Consider the following 16,959-nt stretch of genomic DNA (forward strand, 5'->3'; position numbering starts at 1 on the left):
TTCATGGAGGGTCATTTATCTAATACAAGCTATATAGACATGAAATATCCTACAGAGAATCCTACCTCTCAAACTTAACTGGCATTTGAACGGTGTCATGATTTTCCTCATTGTCATTCTCAGTCTTTAGGGTCTCTTGAATACTGACATTTAGGGAACCTTTCTTGGCTTCTTGAGACAATTGGCAGCTCTCATAAAATGAAGTCATTTCAAATACTTCACTAAGCAAGAAGAACAATGGCATATCTCAATCATATTCATATTTACTTTTTATTAGTAGCCAATATACCACTAAACAAGGAAATGTATAAGTGCACGAATCTCAGCCTTTAACCCCTTATGAACAATACCTATTTGGGGCCTTAAAAGGGGCTGCCCTCTAATCAGGCAACCCTTTTTCAATTACTATGTTCCCTCCAAGTAAAATAACAACAGCTATACTCCCCTCCGGGGCCAGCAATATAGCTCTCCAGATGCCCCCATGACATTGTTATGCTATGTAATCCCTGCAGCCAAAAGGCAACAGTTTCACTCTCCCTCTCGCCTCCTTCAGACAAATCTGACATAGGCAGGAAATCAGAGAGCAGCTGCTGCTCTCACTTCCCAGGTTGTCAGAAAGGGGGGAGAGTGAAGGCAGCATTGATTGTTATGCAATGGGAGCCCTGCAGACAATGTCACGTGAGCCCCGGGACAGCCAGTGACAACACCACTAGAACGGCAATGGCACTGGCACCAGAGGCAAGTGTAGCGGTTATTAATTCATAAAGGGTAATTAGTGATGGAGAAGGGGTTGTTGGAATAGTGACATGAAACCTATTATGCCCCACCTTGGACAGGTTATAATAGACTTTAGAACAATGCATTTGTTAAAGGGAACCAGCCATGTCCCTAAACACGATTAGCCTTCAAAAATGGGCTGTAAACAGTAGGTTAATGCCGTTATAAAGCTGTGTGGCTGCAGGGAGCCTCAGGCTTTGTGTCACAGAGACGTAGCTTCAGCCATCACCCAGTACACAGTCAGCGGCAGCTGCAACCATGACCCCAGAACGGACTGACAGCCGGCTCAGAACTGATGCACTGTAGAGCTGGCTGTCAGTCAGCGCCAGGATGTGGCTATTCTGGTTACTTTTGGCCCCATTCACTTGGATAGGGACTACAGCAGTTGAGAACATTTATTTTTAGAAAACCCAGAAACCCCTTTAAAAATTCTTTGCAAGCCAAACAACATTCTCACCAAATATCCAATGTGGACTGTGTTGCATGGAGTTTTCTTCCCAGAGGAGACTCAAGTTGGTCTCGTATCATCTGGCACAGGCAATATTTAGTATTGGTGTAGTGATTATTATACAGAACTGCCTGTTCAGAGAAAAGAAAGATGATTTATGCTATAAAACAATAGTAAAATCGGTAAAAGAATAAGGCTATGTTCACAATGGGCATTTTTTTTCTAGCAGTGACAAAGCAAAAAATACTGATGACAAAAAACAACAACAATGTGTGTGCATGAGATTTCTGAAATCTCATAGACATGGCTGGTACTGCACAATGCAGCTGAAAATTAGCATTAAAAATGCAGCAAAAATGCCCAGTGTGAACTTAGCCTAATAAGTACTTAAGTGAATCACAGTTTATTATCATGTTCATGACTACCTGAAGTAGTTGCGGATTCACTTCTAAATGTAGTGGCAGCCAGAAGGTGATTTTCTGATGCAAAGCTCCAAATTATCAGCACGGATGCAGATTTAGGCTGTGTGCACACGTTGCATTTTTTCAGCTTTTTTCGCTATAAAAACGCATACATTATGCACCCCATCATTTAGAATGCATTCCGCAATTTTTGTGCACATGATGCGTTTTTTCCCCGCAAAAAAAACGCATCGCGGTAAAAAACGCAGCATGTTCATTAATTTTGCGGATTTTTCACGTTTTTCCTGCTATTTAATGCAGTGGGAAGCTCCAGAAAAAAACGTGTCAAAAACGCATGCAGATTTCTTGCAGAAAATGTCCGGTTTTGCTCAGGAAATTTCTGCAAGAAATCCTGAACGTGTGCACACAGCCTTAAAGCTTACCATTAAAATTACTTTTATGCCTGTGCTTGGAAAAATTATAAAACAAATGTTACTAAGCACCCGCAAGTCCAGAGAGGCCTCACTACTGTCGTGCCCAGCCTTACTTTGCAGGCGGGGATGTCACGACTACAGCATTAGACCGCTGCAGCCCATCACTGAAGAAGAGGGGACGGGAAGAAAAACATTAGACTCGAACAAAGACGACCCAGGAAAACATACTCAGAAGGGAGGTAAGAACATTTCTAAAACAATCCACAGTGAGGAGATTGGAACAAAACAAAATCCTCTAAACTGCATGCTCGCAAACGCCAGAAGCCTGACAAACAAGATGGAAGAACTAGAAGCAGAAATGTCTACAGGTAACTTTGACATAGTGGGAATAACCGAGACATGGTTAGATGAAAGCTATGACTGGGCAGTTAACTTACAGGGTTACAGTCTGTTTAGAAATGATCGTAAAAATCGGAGAGGAGGAGGGGTTTGTCTCTATGTAAAGTCTTGTCTAAAGTCCACTTTAAGGGAGGATATTAGCGAAGGAAATGAGGATGTCGAGTTCATATGGGTTGAAATTCATGGAGGGAAAAATGGTAACAAAATTCTCATTGGGGTCTGTTACAAACCCCCAAATATAACAGAAAGCATGGAAAGTCTACTTCTAAAGCAGATAGATGAAGCTGCAACCCATAATGAGGTCCTGGTTATGGGGGACTTTAACTACCCGGATATTAACTGGGAAACAGAAACCTGTGAAACCCATAAAGGCAACAGGTTTCTGCTAATAACCAAGAAAAATTATCTTTCACAATTGGTGCAGAATCCAACCAGAGGAGCAGCACTTTTAGACCTAATACTATCTAATAGACCTGACAGAATAACAAATCTGCAGGTGGTTGGGCATTTAGGAAATAGCGACCACAATATTGTGCAGTTTCACCTGTCTTTCACTAGGGGGACTTGTCAGGGAGTCACAAAAACATTGAACTTTAGGAAGGCAAAGTTTGAACAGCTTAGAGATGCCCTTAATCTGGTAGACTGGGACAATATCCTCAGAAATGAGAATACAGATAATAAATGGGAAATGTTTAAGAACATCCTAAATAGGCAGTGTAAGCGGTTTATACCTTGTGGGAATAAAAGGACTAGAAATAGGAAAAACCCAATGTGGCTAAACAAAGAAGTAAGACAGGCAATTAACAGTAAAAAGAAAGCATTTGCACTACTAAAGCAGGATGGCACCATTGAAGCTCTAAAAAACTATAGGGAGAAAAATACTTTATCTAAAAAACTAATTAAAGCTGCCAAAAAGGAAACAGAGAAGCACATTGCTAAGGAGAGTAAAACTAATCCCAAACTGTTCTTCAACTATATCAATAGTAAAAGAATAAAAACTGAAAATGTAGGCCCCTTAAAAAATAGTGAGGAAAGAATGGTTGTAGATGACGAGGAAAAAGCTAACATATTAAACACCTTCTTCTCCACGGTATTCACGGTGGAAAATGAAATGCTAGGTGAAATCCCAAGAAACAATGAAAACCCTATATTAAGGGTCACCAATCTAACCCAAGAAGAGGTGCGAAACCGGCTAAATAAGATTAAAATAGATAAATCTCCGGGTCCGGATGGCATACACCCACGAGTACTAAGAGAACTAAGTAATGTAATAGATAAACCATTATTTCTTATTTTTAGGGACTCTATAGCGACAGGGTCTGTTCCGCAGGATTTGCGCATAGCAAATGTGGTGCCAATATTCAAAAAGGGCTCTAAAAGTGAACCTGGAAATTATAGGCCAGTAAGTCTAACCTCTATTGTTGGTAAAATATTTGAAGGGTTTCTGAGGGATGTTATTCTGGATTATCTCAATGAGAATAACTGTTTAACTCCATATCAGCATGGGTTTATGAGAAATCGCTCCTGTCAAACCAATCTAATCAGTTTTTATGAAGAGGTAAGCTATAGGCTGGACCACGGTGAGTCATTGGACGTGGTATATCTCGATTTTTCCAAAGCGTTTGATACCGTGCCGCACAAGAGGTTGGTACACAAAATGAGAATGCTTGGTCTGGGGGAAAATGTGTGTAAATGGGTTAGTAACTGGCTTAGTGATAGAAAACAGAGGGTGGTTATAAATGGTATAGTCTCTAACTGGGTCGCTGTGACCAGTGGGGTACCGCAGGGGTCAGTATTGGGACCTGTTCTCTTCAACATATTCATTAATGATCTGGTAGAAGGTTTACACAGTAAAATATCGATATTTGCAGATGATACAAAACTATGTAAAGCAGTTAATACAAGAGAAGATAGTATTCTGCTACAGATGGATCTGGATAAGTTGGAAACTTGGGCTGAAAGGTGGCAGATGAGGTTTAACAATGATAAATGTAAGGTTATACACATGGGAAGAGGGAATCAATATCACCATTACACACTGAACGGGAAACCACTGGGTAAATCTGACAGGGAGAAGGACTTGGGGATCCTAGTTAATGATAAACTTACCTGGAGCAGCCAGTGCCAGGCAGCAGCTGCCAAGGCAAACAGGATCATGGGGTGCATTAAAAGAGGTCTGGATACACATGATGAGAGCATTATACTGCCTCTGTACAAATCCCTAGTTAGACCGCACATGGAGTACTGTGTCCAGTTTTGGGCACCGGTGCTCAGGAAGGATATAATGGAACTAGAGAGAGTACAAAGGAGGGCAACAAAATTAATAAAGGGGATGGGAGAACTACAATACCCAGATAGATTAGCGAAATTAGGATTATTTAGTCTAGAAAAAAGACGACTGAGGGGCGATCTAATAACTATGTATAAGTATATAAGGGGACAATACAAATATCTTGCTGAGGATCTGTTTATACCAAGGAAGGTGACGGGCACAAGGGGGCATTCTTTGCGTCTGGAGGAGAGAAGGTTTTTCCACCAACATAGAAGAGGATTCTTTACTGTTAGGGCAGTGAGAATCTGGAATTGCTTGCCTGAGGAGGTGGTGATGGCGAACTCAGTCGAGGGGTTCAAGAGAGGCCTGGATGTCTTCCTGGAGCAGAACAATATTGTATCATACAATTATTAGGTTCTGTAGAAGGACGTAGATCTGGGTATTTATTATGATGGAATATAGGCTGAACTGGATGGACAAATGTCTTTTTTCGGCCTTACTAACTATGTTACTATGTTACTATGTTACTGTGGTCAGTGGTCTTGAATCACCTGTATTGGCATGACCGTTGAGCACAGTAATTGGTTGCAATGCTGTAGTTGTGACATCACGACTGCAGCCTATCAACAAAGACTGTAGCAATGATGATTAGAGCATTTTTAGCTAGTTTAAGCCTATAGCGGGAAAAAAAGGTCAAAACAGAAATACTGATTGGACTTCCAGGAGGTGATACTTGGGAATGTTTTGACAGAGCTCCTGCTCCACAGAAATTAAAGTCTTTAATCTGCCTTACTGCTGCTGACCTTGACATCATAAAAATTGGCTGCAAAGTCCTGGAGAAGATGCTGGACTCTCCATCTGCACACAATGCGTTTTTGATGCGTTTTCTCCACGCGGAAATGGTCCAAAAACGCAATGGAATCCTTATGCAAGGTAATTCAATGACAATCCTGAAGTGTTGTGCACATGATCAGTAAATTTCCTTAAGTATTTGCAGTGTGTTCATTCTGCAGCATGTCAATTCTTTTTGCGCTTCTGCTGCGCTCCCGCACCCACTGACTACAACTGAGTTAGTCAAATCCGCAGCAAAAAGGCAGGTATAAAAATGGATTTCCTGAGTTTTTATATTGCGTTTTACCGTCTTTCTATGGTGTTTCCCCTCGCTGTCATCTGTGTGACAGCATGGGAAACACCGACGTGGTGGTTCTCATCAGCGGTAACGCTGCCGCCGCTAAGACTGTCGGTCAGAGCGCTGCAGGGTCATCCTGTCAGCTGGACACCGCCAGTGTGAATCGCAGCGGTGACCTGCAGTAAAAAGCTTACCACAGGTCAGCATGCATGGGCTAATGAGACTGCTGCTCCCATCGGGCTACATCTGCTGTCACTGATAACAGAGAAAACAGGTGACGCTGATGGGAAAGTAGTATCAGCTGCCGGCGTACGTGCTCCGTTAATTAAAAAAAAAAGTCAAATTACATACATATTCACATAAATATTAAAAAAAAAAAACATTATACTCAGCTAACACCAAATCCCCGATGCCCTCATCTCCTTGAAAGAATGTAAAATAATAAACTAACATATACTCACCTGTTAGCCATAGTCCACGTAATCCAGATTGTCCCACGGCAATCTAATATGCAGAACAGTGATGTGACCGCTCTACCCGTCACCGGCGATACACTGACAGGAGGTAATCGCTCTCGCAGTGTATCACTGAGGTGCCGTGAGAGTTCACCGGAGTTCTACAGCTCCGCTGCTCTCACTTACGGCATTGCTGCGTGAGAACTTTCTCACGCAGCAGTGGTGCCGTAAGGGAGCTCACCAGAGCTGATGAACACCAGTGAACTCTCACGGCAGCTAAGTGATACACTGTGAGAGCGGCGGTCTTTGAGAGCAGTCACATCAGTAATGTGACTGCTCTCAAAGTGATCAGGATCGTCATGGGACATTATGGATTATCTTCTCGGCGGACAGGTGAGCAATATTTGTGGTTTATTATTGTTATTTTTGTTGCAGAAGACGTTAGCGTCTGTGGATTAGGCATTCAGCGAGTATGGTTTAATTAAAATTCATTAAACGAGTGTCATTATTTCAAATAAAGTACTTTATTCTGGGTGTCTGTGATTTTACATAATATCACTATGGGGTTACTAATGGATAGGTGTCTCATAAACTCCTCTCCATTACTAAAAAAAGCGCTGCGGAATATGTTGGCGCTATATAAATAAAAATTATTATTATTATATTATTATTACTAACCTGTGGGTTTGATGTCACTTGACAATACAAAGGTGACATCAACCCCACAAATATGAACCCCACTTGCCACCACTACAGGGCAAGTGGGAAGAGAGAGGCAAAGTGCCAGAATTGGCGCAGCTAATAGATGTGTCTTTTCTAGGCAGCTGCGGGCTGCTATTTTTAGGCTGGGGAAAGTCAATATCCATGGCCCCTTCCTAGCATATTAATATCAGCTGCCTGCAAAGCCTTTGCTGGTTTTTCATTATAGGGGTACCCCACAATTTTTTTTGGGGGGTCCCCCATTTTAATAGCCAATGAAGGCTAAGCATACAGCTGTGAGCTGATATGAATAGCCTGGGAAGCTCCATGGGTATAACCCCCTTCCCAGGCTATATACATCTGCCCCCAGCTATCGGCTTTTCCCGATGGTTGTTACAATTACGTGGAAACCCACACCATAATTTTTTATTTTCATTTTTTTGTCTTTAACCCCTTCAAGACCTTGCCCTTTTTCATTTTTTGCATTTTCGCTTTTTGCTCCCTTCATTCCCAGAGCCATAACTTTTATTTGGCCATCTGAGGGCTTGTTTTTTGCGGGATAAGTTGTACTTTTGAAGGACATCATTAGTTTTAGCATGTTGTGTACTAGAAACCGGGGAAAAAATCCCAAGTGTGATGAAACTGCAAAAAAATGGAATCCCACACTTGTTTTTTGTTTGGCTTTTTTTGCTAGGTTCACTAAATGCTAAATTTAACCTGCCATTTTGATTCTCCAGATCATTACGAGTTCATAGAAACCAAACATGTCTAGGTTATGTTTTATCTATGTGGTAAAAAAAAAACAAATGCGCAGTTTTCCAATACCCGTAGCGTCTCCATTTTTCCTGATTTGGGGTCAGGTGAGGGCTTAATTTTTGCGTGCCGAGCTGACTTTTTTAATGATACCATTTTGGTGCAGATAAGTTTTTTTGATCGCCTGTTATTACATTTTAATGCAATGTCATGGCGACCAAAAAAAACCCGTAATTCTGGCGTTTTGAATTTTTTCTCGCTACGCCGTTTAGCGATCAGGTTAATAATTTTTTTTATTGATAGATCGGGCGATTCTGAACGCGGAGATACCAAGTACGTGTAGGTTTGATTTTGTTTTAATGTTTTATTTTGAATGGGGCGAAAGGGGGGGGTGATTTAAATTTTTTTTTATTTTTCTCATATTTTTTTTAAAACATTTTTTTTTTTTTTTTTTACTTTTGCCATGCTTCAATAGCCTCCAATAGCAATCCGGCATCAACAACCATAGAGGTCTCAAGGAGACCTCAGTTTGTAACGCTGATGCATCGCTGACCCCCAATCATGTGAGGGGGGTCAGCGATGCGCTCATTTCCGGCCCGATGACCAGAAGTAGTAGTTAAATGCCGCTGTCAGAGTTTGACAGCGGCATTTAACTAGTTAACAGCGGCGGGTGAATCGCTATTCCACCCACCGCTATTGCCTGGCTTTGATGCAGGCTCACCGCCGGAGCCCGCATCAAAGCAGGGGATCCGACCTCCGCCGTACTAGTATGGCGGAGGTCGGTAAGGGGTTAAAATTAACAGTTGCAGTTTGGCTACAGCCTGTGTATGTCATTGTGTTAATGCTCCTACATAGGCTGGTAACAATGTGTGTGTAGGTTTGTGTGTATTTGTGTTTACGTATCGGCTTAGTAATGAGGGTGTCGGGCCTTTTCATTATTAAGCCTATAGCTATATTTCAAGGACAGCTGCTGCCCTAATCCCATTTCCCTGATGATACACTGCATCAGCATGAAAAAGGTGGTGTTGAGCCAAAAAAAAAATCACATCACAAAACTTTTTTTCTTTAAAAAGCTAAAAAAAACTTCATTGCTGTACAAAATATGCATGCAAACACGCATACAAAAAACGCATAAGAAAACGCATCAAATCACGTTTTTCCAGAAATGTATTGAAGCAAAAACTCAACGTGCGCACATAACCTAAGACTGGTTTTCTCTGTCCCTCAGAAGTCACCACCTTTGTTGGGTAATGAATGTGGCATCGGCACTGCCAGCAAATCACTATTATACCCCTGCCCCCACAGCTTCACTCCTCTGGAGACCGCCATCACATGACTTCAGGGAAAAAACTGTGCCCCCCATACTACCTAAGGATATGTGTACATAAAATGTATTCAGACAGGTTTGCTCAGTACCCTGCACTAAAAAATGCAAGGAAAAATGCCGTGGAAAAAACATAACTACTGAAAATGTGCCAACAAAGAAGCAGTTTGCCTGAAAGTTTAAGAGACCTTGTGTGCACATATCCTTAGCCCATTTACTCTAGCCACTGATCCCTCTGATCCTCCTGCACAAGCAGCAATCTGTCAGGAGAGCCAACATCACATGGCCACTTGTAACCTTCACTAATAAGCAGCCACACAAAGACCAGGCTGCACTTCAGTAAATCTGCTACCACTGATCTTTACACTGGGAAAAACAGAGCCCTACATCTGCATTGTAGAGTACTCTTTGCATTTTCTCCACTACACAGTGTTGCTGCACTACATACCTCTGTTTTAAGTCTTTACCTAAAGAAACACTGTGGCTGCCTTGAAAATAGGAGGGAACCAATTTTACAAATCTTATTCCACACCAAGCCTTCACATCTAACCCGGAATCTTCCATACTGTCCCAGGCTGGATAACACATTTGCAGTCTTTGGACAATGACACCTATACTTTCTGGCGTAAGTTAGTTCCAATTTCTCATAAACTTACCTAATGTGATCTAACCTCATTGTCCTCACCGTGGAATTATTACTCTCACTTGCAGCAACTTATGGGACTGACTCATCTATTTGTCCATCCATCCCCAATACAGACAAGTCACTGCTTATTTGTCCTGCTGATATGGTTAAGAAGGGAAGACCATACAAGTCAACCAATCTTTCACACCTCCAAGAACCTCTGCAAGTAAACTTGGAAAGTCCCATCCAGCTACAACAGCTTAGCTCTCTGCAAATTTTTGACTGGGGTAAACCTTCATCCATTTCTCCCTATGACAGTCCCAACTCTCCAGTCATGGAAGACAATCCATCAGCCACTTTTGTAGCGCGTGAGGTGAATAGACTGATGTTATTAGACAACGCCTCGTCCTTCTTCACACTTCTACAGATATGGCTTTAAATCAGATATGCAACAACTCTCGAGAGCTCACAAAATTGGAGACCAGTGCTGTTAAAATGGAATTTACTCTATCCATGGCTGAAGATAGACTCTTCTCCCAGAAAATCTCCTCTATAGCGGTTTTGGAGCATCTAGATGACCTGCAGATCAGATAGTAACATAGTAACATAGTAACATAGTTAGTAAGGCCGAAAAAAGACATTTGTCCATCCAGTTCAGCCTATATTCCATCATAATAAATACCCAGATCTACGTCCTTCTACAGAACCTAATAATTGTATGATACAATATTGTTCTGCTCCAGGAAGACATCCAGGCCTCTCTTGAACCCCTCGACTGAGTTCGCCATCACCACCTCCTCAGGCAAGCAATTCCAGATTCTCACTGCCCTAACAGTAAAGAATCCTCTTCTATGTTGGTGGAAAAACCTTCTCTCCTCCAGACGCAAAGAATGCCCCCTTGTGCCCGTCACCTTCCTTGGTATAAACAGATCCTCAGCGAGATATTTGTATTGTCCCCTTATATACTTATACATGGTTATTAGATCGCCCCTCAGTCGTCTTTTTTCTAGACTAAATAATCCTAATTTCGCTAATCTATCTGGGTATTGTAGTTCTCCCATCCCCTTTATTAATTTTGTTGCCCTCCTTTGTACTCTCTCTAGTTCCATTATATCCTTCCTGAGCACCGGTGCCCAAAACTGGACACAGTACTCCATGTGCGGTCTAACTAGGGATTTGTACAGAGGCAGTATAATGCTCTCATCATGTGTATCCAGACCTCTTTTAATGCACCCCATGATCCTGTTTGCCTTGGCAGCTGCTGCCTGGCACTGGCTGCTCCAGGTAAGTTTATCATTAACTAGGATCCCCAAGTCCTTCTCCCTGTCAGATTTACCCAGTGGTTTCCCGTTCAGTGTGTAATGGTGATATTGATTCCCTCTTCCCATTTGTATAACCTTACATTTATCATTGTTAAACCTCATCTGCCACCTTTCAGCCCAAGTTTCCAACTTATCCAGATCCATCTGTAGCAGAATACTATCTTCTCTTGTATTAACTGCTTTACATAGTTTTGTATCATCTGCAAATATCGATATTTTACTGTGTAAACCTTCTACCAGATCATTAATGAATATGTTGAAGAGAACAGGTCCCAATACTGACCCCTGCGGTACCCCACTGGTCACAGCGACCCAGTTAGAGACTATACCATTTATAACCACCCTCTGCTTTCTATCACTAAGCCAGTTACTAACCCATTTACACACATTTTCCCCCAGACCAAGCATTCTCATTTTGTGTACCAACCTCTTGTGCGGCACGGTATCAAACGCTTTGGAAAAATCGAGATATACCACGTCCAATGACTCACCGTGGTCCAGTCTATAGCTTACCTCTTCATAAAAACTGATTAGATTGGTTTGACAGGAGCGATTTCTCATAAACCCATGCTGATATGGAGTTAAACAGTTATTCTCATTGAGATAATCCAGAATAACATCCCTCAGAAACCCTTCAAATATTTTACCAACAATAGAGGTTAGACTTACTGGCCTATAATTTCCAGGTTCACTTTTAGAGCCCTTTTTGAATATTGGCACCACATTTGCTATGCGCCAGTCCTGCGGAACAGACCCTGTCGCTATAGAGTCACTAAAAATAAGAAATAATGGTTTATCTATTACATTACTTAGTTCTCTTAGTACTCGTGGGTGTATGCCATCCGGACCCGGAGATTTATCTATTTTAATCTTATTTAGCCGGTTTCGCACCTCTTCTTGGGTTAGATTGGTGACCCTTAATATAGGGTTTTCATTGTTTCTTGGGATTTCACCTAGCATTTCATTTTCCACCGTGAATACCGTGGAGAAGAAGGTGTTTAATATGTTAGCTTTTTCCTCGTCATCTACAACCATTCTTTCCTCACTATTTTTTAAGGGGCCTACATTTTCAGTTTTTATTCTTTTACTATTGATATAGTTGAAGAACAGTTTGGGATTAGTTTTACTCTCCTTAGCAATGTGCTTCTCTGTTTCCTTTTTGGCAGCTTTAATTAGTTTTTTAGATAAAGTATTTTTCTCCCTATAGTTTTTTAGAGCTTCAATGGTGCCATCCTGCTTTAGTAGTGCAAATGCTTTCTTTTTACTGTTAATTGCCTGTCTTACTTCTTTGTTTAGCCACATTGGGTTTTTCCTATTTCTAGTCCTTTTATTCCCACAAGGTATAAACCGCTTACACTGCCTATTTAGGATGTTCTTAAACATTTCCCATTTATTATCTGTATTCTTATTTCTGAGGATATTGTCCCAGTCTACCAGATTAAGGGCATCTCAAAGCTGTTCAAACTTTGCCTTCCTAAAGTTCAATGTTTTTGTGACTCCCTGACAAGTCCCCCTAGTGAAAGACAGGTGAAACTGCACAATATTGTGGTCGCTATTTCCTAAATGCCCAACCACCTGCAGATTTGTTATTCTGTCAGGTCTATTAGATAGTATTAGGTCTAAAAGTGCTGCTCCTCTGGTTGGATTCTGCACCAATTGTGAAAGATAATTTTTCTTGGTTATTAGCAGAAACCTGTTGCCTTTATGGGTTTCACAGGTTTCTGTTTCCCAGTTAATATCCGGGTAGTTAAAGTCCCCCATAACCAGGACCTCATTATGGGTTGCAGCTTCATCTATCTGCTTTAGAAGTAGACTTTCCATGCTTTCTGTTATATTTGGGGGTTTGTAACAGACCCCAATGAGAATTTTGTTACCATTTTTCCCTCCATGAATTTCAACCCATATGGACTCGACATCCTCATTCCCTTCGCTAATATCCTCCCTTAAAGTGGACTTTAGACAAGACTTTACATAGAGACAAACCCCTCCTCCTCTCCGATTTTTACGATCCTTTCTAAACAGACTGTAACCCTGTAAGTTAACTGCCCAGTCATAGCTTTCATCTAACCATGTCTCGGTTATTCCCACTATGTCAAAGTTACCTGTAGATATTTCTGCTTCTAGTTCTTCCATCTTGTTTGTCAGGCTTCTGGCGTTTGCGAGCATGCAGTTTAGAGGATTTTGTTTTGTTCCAATCTCCTCACTGTGGATTGTTTTAGAAATGTTCTTACCTCCCTTCTGAGTATGTTTTCCTGGGTCGTCTTTGTTCGAGTCTAATGTTTTTCTTCCCGTCCCCTCTTCTTCTAGTTTAACGCCCTCCTGATGAGTGTAGCGAGTCTTCTGGCGAATGTGTGTTTCCCAGGTTTGTTGAGGTGTAGTCCATCTCTGGCGAGGAGTCCATCATACCAGTAATTCACACCGTGGTCCAGGAATCCAAATCCTTGTTGTCTGCACCATCGTCTTAGCCAGTTGTTTGCATCAAGGATCCTGTTCCATCTCCTGGTGCCATGCCCGTCTACTGGAAGGATAGAAGAAAAAACTACCTGTGCATCCAGTTCCTTTACTTTCTTCCCCAACTCTTCAAAGTCCTTGCAGATTGTCGGTAGGTCCTTCCTTGCCGTGTCATTGGTGCCAACATGTATCAGAAGAAATGGGTGGACGTCCTTGGAGCTGAAGAGCTTTGGTATCCTATCGGTCACATCCTTGATCATCGCACCTGGAAGGCAGCATACTTCTCTTGCAGTTATGTCCGGTCTGCAGATGGCTGCTTCGGTGCCTCTCAGTAGTGAGTCTCCCACCACCACCACTCTTCGTTGCTTCTTGGCTGTACTTTTTGCTGTCACTTGTTGCTGTGTGCCCTTTTCTTTTTTGCTTGCTGGTATTGCTTCATCCTTAGGTGTGCCATCTTCATCCTCTACAAAGATTTGATATCGGTTCTTCAGTTGTGTGGTTGGTGATTTCTCCATGGTCTTCTTGCTTCTTTTGGTCACATGCTTCCACTCATCTGCTTTTGGAGGTTCTCTGACACTTTTTGCACCTTCTGTGACCAGTAGAGATGCTTCTGTTCTGTCTAGAAAGTCTTCATTCTCTTTGATGAGTTTCAAAGTTGCTATTCTTTCTTCCAGACCCCGCACCTTTTCTTCTAAAAGGGCCACTAGTCTACACTTCTGACAGGTGAAATTGGATTCTTCTTCTGGTCGATCTGTGAACATGTAGCACATGCTGCAGCTCACCATGTAGGTTGTCACATCTGCCATGTTGCTCCTAGATCCTGCTGACTTGCTGTGTGTTTTCCTTCTTGTGTAATCTACTCAGCCAAGCTCTCTTGCAATAATGTCCTACAGGCAAAAATTCTAGCTTAGGGAGACTTTGCTTCTCCCAGAAGGCACCTGGAATATGCAAATTAGCCTCCTGAAGCTTGAATCCCTGGTTTGGTGATGCTTTCGAAGCAGCTGGTCCCGGCTGTACCCAACGATCTTCTAGCTTAGGGAGACTTCGCTTCTCCCAGAAGGCACCTGGAATATGCAAATTAGCCTCCTGAAGCTTGAATCCCTGGTTTGGTGATGCTTTCGAAGCAGCTGGTCCCGGCTGTACCCAACGATCTTCTAGCTTAGGGAGACTTCGCTTCTCCCAGAAGGCACCTGGAATATGCAAATTAGCCTCCTGAAGCTTGAATCCCTGGTTTGGTGATGCTTTCGAAGCAGCTGGTCCCGGCTGTACCCAACGATCTTCTAGCTTAGGGAGACTTCGCTTCTCCCAGAAGGCACCTGGAATATGCAAATTAGCCTCCTGAAGCTTGAATCCCTGGTTTTGACCAGGTTAGTATAGGAGATACCTGAAAACATCACACTTTTCATCATAGTGCTTTTACCAATGCATAAAATGCATGGAGAAGTCATTTCGAATGAATCGTCCTCAGTGTTGTGAGAACGATGATGGGTTAAAATTTTTGGTGGTTTCTTGTTCAGTCCATAGGCCTGCAGCATGTGGCAAACCGGTGAGCATGTGGCTCTATTAGTATAGGAGATACCTGATTTGGTGGGCGGGGCCACTCTGGGTCCGATTTGGTGGGCGGGGTCAATCTGGGTCCGATTTGGTGGGCGGGGCCACTTTAAGGCCGATTTGGTGGGCAGGGCCACTCTGGGTCTGATTTGGTGGGCAGGGCCATTCTGGGTCCGATTTGGTGGGCGGGGCCACTCTGGGTCTGATTTGGTGGGAGGGATCACTCTGGGTGCGGTTTCGTGGGCGGGGCACCTCAGGGACCGATTTGGTGGGCGGGGTCACTCTGGGTTTGATTTGGTTGGTGGGGCAACTCAGGGACCGATTTGGTGGGCGTGGTCACTCTGGGTCCGATTTGGTGGGCGGGGTCACTCTGGGTCTAATTTGGTGGGCGGGGTCACTCTGGGTCTGATTTGGTGGGCGGGGCCACTCGAAATCCGATTGGTGAGCGGGGGACCTCAGGGACCAATTTGGTGGGCGGGGTCACTCTGGGTCCGATTTGGTGGGTGGCGTCACTCTGGGTCCGATTTGGTGGGCGGGGCACCTCAGGGACTGATTTGGTGGGCGGGGTCACTCTGGGTCCGATTTGGTGGGCGGGGTCACTCTGGGTCCGATTTGTTGGGTGGGGTCACTCTGGGTCCGATTTGGTGGGTGGGGTCAATCTGGGTACGAATTGGTGGGCGGGGCACCTCAGGGACCGATTTGGTGGGCGGGGGACCGATTTGGTGGGCTGGGTCACTGGGTTCGATTTGGTGGGTGGGGTCACTCTGGGTCCGATTTGGTGGGCGGGGCACCTCAGGGACCGATTTGGTGGGCGGGGTTACTCTGGGTCCGATTTGGTGGGCGGGGTCACTCTGGGTCCGATTTGGTTGGCGGGATCACTCTGGGTCCGATTTGGTGGGCGGGGTAACTGGGTCCGATTTGGTGGGTGGGGTCACTCTGGGTCTGAATTGGTGGGCGGGGTCACTGGGTTTGATTTGGTGGGCGGGGCCACTCGAGGTCAGATTTGGTGGGCGGGGGACCTCAGATACCGATTTGGTGGGCTGGGTCACTCGGTCCGATTTGGTGGGCAGTCACTCTGGGTCAGATTTGGTGGGCGGGGCACCTCAGAGACCGAATTGGTGGGCGGGGTCACTCTGGGACCGATTTGGTGGGCGGGGTCACTCTGGGTCCGAATTGGTGGGTGGGGTCACTCTGGGTCCGAATTGGTGGGTGGGGTCACTCTGGGTCCGATTTGGTGTGCGAGGCCACTCAGGGTCAGATTTGGTGGGCGGGGACCTCAGGGACCGATTTGGTGGGCGGGGTTACTCTGCGTCCGATTTGGTGGGCGGGTTCACTCTGGGACATATTTGGTGGGCGGGGTCACTCTGTGTCTGATTTGGTGGGCGGGGTCACCCTGGGTCCGATTTGGTGGGCGGGGTCACTCTGGGTCCGATTTGGTGGGCGGGGCCCCTCAGGGTCCGATTCGGTGGGTGGGGCCGCTCTGGGTCAGATTTGGTGGTCGGGGTTGCTCGGAGGCCGATTTGGTGGTCGGGGCCCTTCAGGGACCGATTTGGTGGGCGGGGCCCCTCAGGGTCCAATTTAGTGGGCGGGGCCGCTCTGGGTCAGATTTGGTGGTCGGGGCTGCTCGGGGGCCGATTTGGTGGTCGGGGCCCCTCAGGGTCCGATTTGGTCGGCGGGGTCACTCTGGGTCCGATTTGGTGGGCGGGGCCCCTCAGGGTCCGATTTGGTGGGTGGGACCCCTCAGTGACCGATTTGGTGGGCGGAGTCACTCTGGGTCCGATTTGGTGGGCGGGGCCCCCAGGGTCCGAATTGGTGGGCGGGGCCGCTCTGGGTCAGATTTGGTGGTTGGAGCCGGTCAGGGACCGATTTGGTGGTCGGGGCCGCTCGGGGGCCGTTTTGGCGGTCGGGGCCGCTCGGAG

The 16,959-nt window shown here is 44.6% G+C and overlaps 1 protein-coding gene across 2 annotated transcripts in view; it reads right to left on the bottom strand.

Annotated features, from left to right (window-relative positions):
* LOC138649561 (tRNA-dihydrouridine(20) synthase [NAD(P)+]-like) overlaps positions 1-1,350 on the bottom strand; it is a 61,817-nt gene extending 60,467 nt beyond the window's left edge. Inside the window, exons 1-2 of one of the 2 annotated variants that reach the window (XM_069740063.1) lie at positions 1,235-1,350; positions 66-216 (exon numbers count right to left, since the gene is read on the bottom strand). In XM_069740063.1, the coding sequence (XP_069596164.1) occupies positions 66-216; positions 1,235-1,262 (179 nt within the window). In that variant the 5' untranslated portion in view covers positions 1,263-1,350. Of the gene's footprint in view, positions 1-65; positions 222-1,234 lie in introns of both variants that reach the window. The other variant, XM_069740062.1, reaches the window with a different exon arrangement.
* Positions 1,351-16,959: the final 15,609 nt, after the last annotated feature.

The sequence above is a fragment of the Ranitomeya imitator genome, chromosome 9 (assembly GCF_032444005.1).
Source record: "Ranitomeya imitator isolate aRanImi1 chromosome 9, aRanImi1.pri, whole genome shotgun sequence".
Classification (NCBI taxonomy): Eukaryota; Metazoa; Chordata; class Amphibia; order Anura; family Dendrobatidae; genus Ranitomeya; species Ranitomeya imitator.